The sequence below is a fragment of the Alosa alosa genome, chromosome 10 (assembly GCF_017589495.1).
Source record: "Alosa alosa isolate M-15738 ecotype Scorff River chromosome 10, AALO_Geno_1.1, whole genome shotgun sequence".
Classification (NCBI taxonomy): domain Eukaryota; kingdom Metazoa; phylum Chordata; class Actinopteri; order Clupeiformes; family Clupeidae; genus Alosa; species Alosa alosa.
Window position 1 is genome coordinate 33,571,950 of NC_063198.1, and position 10,000 is coordinate 33,581,949.

General features: G+C 46.4%; 1 protein-coding gene across 1 annotated transcript in view; it reads right to left on the reverse strand.

The window, feature by feature from the left end:
- The window catches only part of LOC125302249 (kazrin-A-like), a 13,080-nt gene extending 3,567 nt beyond the window's left edge, over positions 1-9,513 (reverse strand). The window contains exons 1-5 of the mRNA XM_048255355.1: positions 9,249-9,513; positions 8,759-8,880; positions 6,463-6,694; positions 3,519-3,620; positions 455-621 (exon numbers count right to left, since the gene is read on the reverse strand). Of these exons, the coding sequence (XP_048111312.1) occupies positions 455-621; positions 3,519-3,620; positions 6,463-6,694; positions 8,759-8,880; positions 9,249-9,302 (677 nt within the window). The 5' untranslated portion in view covers positions 9,303-9,513. The remainder of the gene's footprint in view (positions 1-454; positions 622-3,518; positions 3,621-6,462; positions 6,695-8,758; positions 8,881-9,248) is intronic.
- Between the last annotated feature and the right edge of the window lie 487 nt (positions 9,514-10,000).

The following is a 10,000-nucleotide window of genomic DNA, read 5'->3' on the forward strand; positions in this document are numbered from 1 at the left end:
GTGTGTTACCTGGCGGGGGAGAGGAGTGTGTTCAGCTTCTCGTGGAGGTGGCGTAGCAGCGTGTGTGTGTGTGTGTGTGTGTGTGTGTGTTACCTGGCGGGGGAGAGGAGTGTGTTCAGCTCCTCGTGAAGGTGGCGTAGCAGCGTGTGTGTGTGTGTGTGTGTGTGTTTACCTGGCGGGGGAGAGGAGTGTGTTCAGCTCCTCGTGGAGGTGGTGTAGCAGCGTGTGTGTGTGTGTGTGTGTGTGTGTGTGTGTGTTACCTGACGGGCGAGAGGAGTGTGTTCAGCTTCTCGTGGAGGTGGCGTAGCAGCGTGTGTGTGTGTGTGTGTGTGTGTGTGTGTGTGTGTGTGTGTGTTACCTGGCGGGGGAGAGGAGTGTGTTCAGCACCTTGTGGAGGTGGCGTAGCAGCGCGCACGTGTGTGTGTGTGTGTGTGTGTGTGTGTGTGTGTGTTACCTGGCGGGGGAGAGGAGTGTGTTCAGCTCCTCGTGGAGATGGCGTAGCAGCATGTGTCTGTGTGTGGGGATGCCCAGAGTCTTGGCCAGTGAGTCGGCGTTGAAGGACGGATCCATGACCATAAGGGCTCCATGAACACCGCTGTTTAGCAGAGAGTCCGCAAACTCCTGACACACACACACACACACACACACACACACACACACACACACACACACACACACACACACACACACACACATAAACACACAGATGGATATGGGCAGCACTAATGTAATAAAAGACATGCTCAATAAAAAGACAAGCCTTCTTAGACAAAAGCAAAAATATGTTGCCTTGACTTACACTACCCGTCATCTTACTTAGATTTCCCCTTTTGCTATGCAGCAAACTCTGCACACACAGACACACACACACACGAGTGCAGTTAGCATGTGTGTGTCAGCTCAGAGAGGAAGTGTGTGAGCAGATTCAGCTGTGACTGTACAAAGGTCACGCCAGCAGACATAACAAACACACACACACACAAACACACATACACACACACACACACACATGAACACACACATGTGGAGAGCAAGAACAAACAGTTATGATCCTCAAAGCCAGACAGCAGGTAGCGTGTCTAGCTGTCCAGCTGTTACCAGCAGTGTAACATTTGAACACACACACACACACACACCACCTTACACATGTAGAGCACACCTAGCCCCCCACAGTTGTATATCACACCTAGTCGCCCCCCCCCCACACACACACACCACCTTACAGTATCACACCTAGTTCTCAAGTGCTTTTAACACCATCCAACCCCTCAGACTGGGAGACAAGCTCTTGCAGATGGGTGTGGACGCTCACCTGGTAACCTGAATTACAGATTACCTGACCCGGCGACCACAGTTCGTCCAGACTGAAGAACTGTCTCTCTGACACTGTGATCAGCAGCACCGGAGCGCCACAGGGAACTGTGCTCTCTCCAGTCCTGTTCACCCTGTACACATCTGACTTCTGCTACAACACTGAGTCATGCCACATGCAGAAGTTTTCTGACAATACTGCAATTGTGGGGTGTATCAGGAACGGGCAGGAGGATGAGTACAGGAGCCTGGTGGAGGACTTTGTGCAGTGGTGCAAACTCAATCATCTTCAACTCAACACTTCAAAGACCAAGGAGATGGGTGTGGATTTCCGCAGGTCTAAGCCCACTCTGCTACCAGTCTCCATTGATGGGGTCAATGTGGAGGTGGTAAGCACCTTACAAGTATCTGGGTCTCCACCTGGACAATAAACTGGACTGGTCAGCCAACACTGATGCACTCTACAAGAAAGGGCAGAGCAGGCTGTACTTCCTGAGGAGGCTGCGGTCCTTCAATGTGTGCAGCAAGCTCCTCAGGATGTTCTACCAGTCTGTTTTTGCCAGCGTCCTCTTCTATGCAGTGGTATGCTGGGGAGGAAGCACAAAGAAGAAGGATGCTGGGCGACTTGACAGGCTGGTAAGGAAGGCTGGCTCTGTAGTGGGAGCTGAACTGAAGTGCATCACTTCAATATCTGACAAAAGGACCCTGAACAAACTGATCAACATCTTGGACAATGAATGTAATCCGCTCTACAGCACTATTAAAAAGCAAAAGAGCTTGATCAGCTGGAGACTTCGCTCACTGCCATGCACAACTGAAAGGCTGAGGAAGTCCTTTGTTCCTAGGGCCATTGAACTGTTCAATGCCTCACTAAAGGGAAGAGGAGAGAGAGACTTCTCTGCTTAGTCTGTCTGCCTCTCCACCCTCTCCATGTCCATGTTTGAGTACTGACTGCCCACTCCTGCTTTACTACTGTTTTACTACTGTCCACAGCCTAATGTTTTCACTACTGTTTTACTGCTACACTGTTTTTCATGCTATATTAGCACACATGATCAATGGCTGCGGTCAGGCTTCTACTACAATACTAAATGAATGAATGAATGAATGGCTATAACCCTATTACCTCAACCTGTTCTTGCACTGACATAGTTTTTTATATTACCTTGTCTACATTATACTTTACTCCCTTATTTGTCCATATTATTTATGCTGGTCTCTAGACCTTATTCTTGCACTGTTGCACTGTTGGACTAATGTTGGACTACTTTTTGCACCTTCACCATGACACTCACTCCCTTGAGCACCTTACCAGTCCCGGCCCTGTCACTACAGGCGTCTTATGCTTGATCACCCTCAAGCACATTGGACTTTTTAAATTTAATTTATATAGTGTATTTAGTATTTAGTTTTGTTAGTTTTCTCATCTTCTACTGTCTTTATTGTACAGTGGAGTTTAGTTATATGTTTATACTTATACTTATGTTTACCATTTCTGCTGTAAGTGCATATTGTGTGTGATGTCTGTATGCTACTGAGACACTTGAATTTCCCCTTGGGGATCAATAAAGTATCTATCTATCTATCTATCTATCTATCTATCTATCTATCTATCTAGTCCCCCCGCACACACACACCCCCTTACAGTTGTATATCACACCTAGTCCCCCTCCCCCCCACACACACACCCTAGTCCCCCACACACACCAGCTGATGTGCATCTGATTTGATGTGGACTCCTTACACACACACACACACAAACAGAAGCCCAGAGTCCTCTACACACCTTCTGACCTGCCGCTTGTAGTCCACCTGGTCATTCAGGTTAACTGTAGCATGAAGAGCCCATATGTGTGTGTGTGTGTGTATGAGACTCTACTGCAAACCAGATCTACCTCTGGGTACAAATAAAGTAACTTGAACTATGTTACTGTAAAGTTGTTGATTTGTGTGTGTGTGTATGTGTGTTTGTTTGTGTGTGTGTGTGTGTGTGTGTGTGCATGTGTGTTTGTGTGTGTGTGTGTGTGTGTGTGCGCATGTGTGTTTGTGTGTGTGTGTGTGTAAATGTGCATATGTGTGTGTTTGTGTGTGTGTGTGTGTGTGTGTGTGTGCGCATGTGTGTTTGTGTGTGTGTGTAAATGTGCATGTGTTTGTGTGTGTAAATGTGTGTGTGTGTGTGTGTGTGTGTGTGTGTGTGTGTCCCTCACCTTGAGGTCGATGTCTCTGATCCACTTGATGACGCGCTGTGTCGTCCAGACTAGAGGATCCACACTCTTCTCCTCACACTGACTCCTCCTCATCTGGAGAGCCTGAGGATGAAATCACATGTGCACACACACACACACACACACACACTGTTGTTATAAACATATAAACACTCTTCTCCTCACACTCAGCCCTCCTCGCCTGGAGAGCCTGAGGATGAAATCACATGTGCACACACACACACACACACACACGCACATGCGTACATTACATTCTATGATTCAACGTACATTTCACATCATATTCGTAAGTCTCAATCTGCCCATTTCTTTCCACGAAACTCGTCAGACGTCTTTATTTAAAGGAAAATTCCGGTATTTAGCACTTTGAGTCCCTTTTCTGGTTTGTTTTGGATGAACTAGAGTGGTGGACACCGACATTTTCACGATTGGTCCTGTCTCGACTTTTCTGACTCGTTTTGAATCGCCTTTGACTAGTCAGAGTGGCTGCCTACAGGCATGCTCAATCACAGGGTGCGATCACAGGGTGCCCTCTGGTTTTCCTATCCCTACCTCTGCTAAATTATTTTTATCCCCGGTGGGGACAACATTTATCCCCCTCTGCCCCTCATATTGATTAATGCTACTTCATATAAGTAAAGCACTGCAACGTGAGAACAGTCTAGTAGGCTAGCCTACATAATAATCTGACATCAGAAACGCACCGTCAGCACACATGCTGCTGACACAGTGGCTACGTGATAACTTAATTTGGCCTTGATCGTGCAGGACATTTCAGAATGTCGAGTGTGTAATCCATCATAAATGGCTAGTTTCAATGGAAAAGTTAGCTGGACAAATGAAAGAAAACGAGAAGGATTCAGTGAAGCATATCGTCATATTTTATAACCTTCAAAATTAGAAAACTGATGCAACTGAGATGGAGGACAGCTGCACGTAGAGTAGAACGTAGAACGGGTGTTTTAACAGCTGCAAGAAATAGAAGCTTCATGGTCGTTATGTTCTGGTTCGTAAATTATTTTCATAAAACTTCAAGTTGCCCTATAACTTTACTCTCCAAACTCTTCACTGCACTGTAGCCAATTAACTGACAGTATGATAGTAGGCTATTTATTTTCTGTAGGCTACAATAAACACATTTATTTTTTCAACTTTTGCAATATTACACACTTGGCTACTGAACGCAAATCAGCAGGAGAGAGAATGCACGTAGCCTACGCAGCGTGTAGCGCAATGTGTAGCGGCACAATGTATGATTTCCATGACATTACTAGGCTATGAATCGTTCGTTCATTTTTTTTTTTTTTTTTTGGGGGTTACAAACTTATTCAAAATCATCCCCCCCTCTGTTTTTTACACAAATCGCACCCTGCTCAAACATGTCCTAAAACAACCCTTAACGTTCATTTTCAAAACTGTGCAACTCACCGAGTGGTTAGTGGTGTTCATTGATTAAAATCAAATATATCGGCACAATGTATGATTTCCAGCCATCTTATTTGCTATTGTGGAACTATTTTTTCAGACACCTCACAGCCGCGTATAAACTTCCGCTCAATATTTGAGCCTGAAGCATAGACGGTGGCGCAGTAATATCAACGTGCAATGAGTCTTCTAATAGAAATCAATAGGATTTTACAAAATGCCAAATAAAACACGACAGAAACTGTATTTCGCTACGCTACTTGTTTTGGAATATCAACGAACACCACTAACCACTCATAGCGCTTAATAGACTAGCCTACATAGCATTTAATAGACTAGACTACATAGTGTTTAATAGACTACATAGAGTTTAATAGACTAGCCTACATAGCGTTTAATAGACTAGCCTACATAGCGTTTAATAGACTAGACTACATAGCATTTAATAGACTATACTACCGGTACATAGCGTTTAATAGACTAGACTACATAGCATAGCGAACTCGCTACTAGACTAGGATACAGCTGAACTCGCCAGTAGGATACAGCTTTCCATCTTTCCATTCATTTCAAAATGTTCTTGTAAGATCCTGCTCAAAAGCAAGCTGCACAAGCTGTCTCTCATATGACTATGCATCATTGCACATAGGCTATGTGATCGCTCAAAATGTACATTGTAGAGAATGAATTTTAACACATTCACAAAGTGGCTAGGTACAGTATATGCACCAAATATGATGTTTAAGAGCTAAAAGATGCTCGACATGGCTATTAGTATTTTGTACTGCTCTGACAGTCCACTTTTATTGATGTTTTTGAGTTTGCAGATGTACTGTTCTGCAACGATAGGCCGACCACATGACTCCGCAAAACTGTCACAGTAGCCTTGTGGACGTGTACTGATGCGTAGCCTCTGTGACGGTCCTCACCTCTCTGTCAAAATTTAGTATGTGCAGCAGGTGTGTGTAGAGTTGTTTAGAGGGATGCAGCAGGTGTGTGTAGAGTTGTTTAGAGGGATGCAGCAGGTGTGTGTAGAATTGTGTAGAGTTGTTTAGAGTTGTGTAGAGGGGGTGTAGAGTTGTGTAGAGTTGTTTAGAGTTGTGTAGAGTTGTTTAGAGGGGTGTAGAGTTGTGTAGAGCTATGTAGAGGGGTGTAGAGTTGTGTACAGGGGTGTAGAGTTGTGTAGAGTTGTGTAGAGGGGTGTAGAGTTGTGTAGAGTTCTGTAGAGGGGTGTAGAGTTGTGTAGAGGGGTGTAGAGTTGTTTAGAGTTGTGTAGAGTTGTGTAGAGGGGTGTAGAGTTGTGTAGAGGGGTGTAGAGTTGTGTAGAGGGGTGTACAGTTGTGTAGAGTTGTGTAGAGGGGTGTAGAGTTGTGTAGAGTTGTTCAGAGGTGTGTGTAGAGTTGTGTAGAGGTGTGTGTAGAGTTGTTTAGAGTTGTGTAGAGTTGTGTAGAGGTGTGTGTAGAGTTGTGTAGAGGGGTGTAGAGTTGTGCGGTTCTCTCACCTCTCTGTCGAAGTTGAGTATGTGCAGCAGCTGGATGGCGAGCAGCAGGCTGTTCTGGTGCTGCTGGTCCGAGACGGTGAGGAGGTTCTCCAGGTCTCTGCGCGTCAGAGAGCCCAGCGTGCGTCCGTCCACCAGCTGGCTCTGGAACGCCTGGCCGTACTGCGGCAACCCCACCTCCCCCAGCCACACCTTACACACCCAGTGGGTGTCCATCTCCGACGCCTTACACAGCCTGCAGGAGCACAGCGCCACTGATCAAGTCAAGTGTGCTTGTGTGTGTGTGTGTGTGTGTGTGTGTGTGAGCTTGTATGTGAGCTTGTATGTGTGTGTGTGTCAAAGTCAAAGTCAAAGTCAAAGTCAGCTTTATTGTCAATTTCTTCACATGTTCCAGACATACAAAGAGATCGAAATTACGTTTCTCACTATCCCACGGTGAAGACAAGACATATTTTACCAATTTAGGTCCACAGACAACATAACATTCAAGTAAACAAAAAGTAAGTAAATAAGTAAATAAGAGGGCACATATAATAATGAAAAATAAGAGCAGCAAAATGTGGTTGAATTACAGCATAGACAGTCAATAAAACTACTAGTGCAAATTCAGGCCAATAAAAGGCTTGGGTAGTTCTGTTTGACCTAAGTAAGAAGAAAGTGGCATAGTGGTGCAAGTTATGTAAGAGCAGCAGAAGTGTTGTGTTTCAGGACAACAACACCAGTTGTAAAGTGTACAAGTGTGCAAGTGGAGTAGTGCGTGTGTGCGTGTGTGAGCTTGTATGTGTGTATAGTATAAGTATAGGTATATATACTCTTGATCCCGTGAGGGAAATTTGGTCTTTGCACTCAGCACACATTGAACACACAGTGAGGTGAAGCACACACTAATCCCGGCGCAGTGAGCTGCCTGCAACAACAGCGGCGCTCGGGGAGCAGTGAGGGGTTAGGTGCCTTGCTCAAGGGCACTTCAGCCGTTCCAACCCTCCGGTTACAAGTCGGAAGCCCTAACCAGTAGGCCACGGCTGCCCTAGTATGTGTGTGTGTGTGCATGTGTGCGCGTGTGTGTGTGGTGTGTGTGCTTGTATGTGCGTGTGTGTGTGCTTGCATGTGTGTGCGTGTTTTTGTATGTGTGTGTGTGTGTGTAAGAGCAGGGGTGTAGTGGGCGTTGGACGCAGGGGAACGCCAGCCCCCCCACTTCTTGGAGCATTGTTTTGAGAATTTTAATAAGCATTTATTAATATAACAAGTTGTTACCAGTGGTAACAACACATCACGCAAATGTCTCCAATTAGGCCTCTTTGTCCTAAAATTCGTTGCAAGCATGACTGTCATGCTGTAGCACTCCACCATGCGTAAAGACATTAAAAACTACACGGCTCGTTGTTCCGCGTTACCCGAAAGTAGCTAGAAAGTGGCTATAAAACCATAGATTATGCAACTGCCTGTATCCGAATCTAGCAAGCATCTTTATGGCCCTTCGGTTGTGTTTTGCAGAAAGCAGGTAGGCTAATTCAGTGATCAAAATGACACGATAAGCATGTGTGAGTAATACGAGTGATTTTTATCGAGGGAGCACCAATATAAGTGATAAGGCTATTTAACCATAATGACCCAACGGTGAACCTGAACAACTTTAGGAAAAACTTACGATTGGTGCAGCTACTTTCATCCAAACAAAAACTTTTCAAATGACTGGCACTTGCCTGCCCAGTGTTCTTTCTGTTATTGTTTTGTTTTGTTTTATTGACTGTGCACCTCTGCATTTTAATCATTCACAATGACATTCATATGACGCCCCATCAAACACAGTCCCCACACGTGTTGGATATGCGTGTGAATCCTGCGTGTGCTATTGTTATCGCCATGGTTACGTGTGCTATTGTTATTGCCATGGTTTACGTGTGGTAATGAATGAAGCCATGCCGCGGCATGTTATGCGTCAAGGAGATTAGACTACGCTAGATTACATAGGCTACTTTACATTATGGTTTGTCTGTTTATTGTATGATACAACAAAATGGAAAGCTACAGACCATATTCATAGACTTTGGTGGAAAAGTGTAGTTTGGGTGAAGACATTAGGCTACATTTTTTAGCTAATCCATTTAATTAAAAAAAAAAATTATTCGGTTTCATGTTCACGAAAGCTGGTAACAATTTAGCCTTGGCCTTAGGCTACGCACCGATGTATGTGGAGGTGCGAGTGTGACAGTTTCTGCAATGACGTCATTAAAATAGCGTCCCCCCACTTTAAAAATCCCCACTACACCACTGTGTGAGAGTGTGTGTTTGTTCTCACCCCTGGCCATTCTGCTCTGCCTGTCTGTAGTCCTCTATGGCGAGGCGTAGTTTTCTGCGGTGCAGGGGGTTGTTGATGCCCAGTCCCAGCTCCAGATCCTCATCTGTGAGTCCCAGTAAGACCTGTAGGGGGCGCAGTAACACACACATCTGTGAGTCCCAGTAAGACCTGTAGGGGGCGCAGTAACACACACATCAGCCAACATCACCTGACCTCAGCGGCCACTTTTGGTCATCAGCAGACACTTACTGGTGTGACATTATCAGCCAGCCAGCAGCACGCATCATAGACACCACACACTCAACGTCAAAGCCCACAGATGTGTTTAGTTATGTGGGGACCCCCTCAGTCCAACACACGCGCACACACGCACACACACACACACGCACACACACACACACACACATACACCCACACGCACACACACACACACACACACGCACACGCACGACACACACACACACACACACACACACACACACACACTGACCTTCCCACTCTTGACGTTGTCGGTGCAAGTGCGTGAGTACATGGGCATTGCCATGACGACGTCGAGCCAGGCGTGGATGGTGGCGGCCTTCCACACGGAGATGGGCAGAGCGCGCGAGAGCTCCACCTGCTGGAGGCGCTCCAGATGGTCCTCTCCGTCAGACAGAGACTGCTGCGCCACACTGGACTGGCTGTCCGAGTCTGAGGAGACGCAGGAGAGAGAGAGAGAAGGAGGGAGGGAGAGAGGGAGAGAAGGAGAGAGAGAAGGAGGGAGAGAGAGGGAGAGGGGACAGAGAGAGGGAGAGAGAGAGAGAGGGAGAGAAGGAGAGAGAGAAGGAGGGAGGGAGAGAAATTGGGAGAGGAGAGAGAGAAGGAGGGAGGGAGAGAAGGTGGGAGAGGAGAGAGAGAAGGAGGGAGGGAGAGAAGGTGGGAGAGGAGAAATAATGGGATGGGGACAGAAATGGAAGAGTGAAAAGGAGGAGAGGAGGAGGAGGGTAGGCGAGGAGGAGAATGATATGGAGATGAAGCCAGAAGTTATGGAGCAGAGGGGAGAGGAAAGGAGAGGAGGAGGAGAGGAGGAGAGAAGTAGAGGAGGGGTGGAAATGAGGAGAGGAGGAGAGAAGGAGGAGAGAAGGAGGAGAGGAGGAGGAGAGAAGGAGGAGAGAAGGAGGAGAAAAGGAGGAGAGGAGGAGGAGAGGAGAGGAGGAGGAGAGAAGGAGGAGAGGAGGAGAGAAGGAGGAGAGAAGGAGGAGA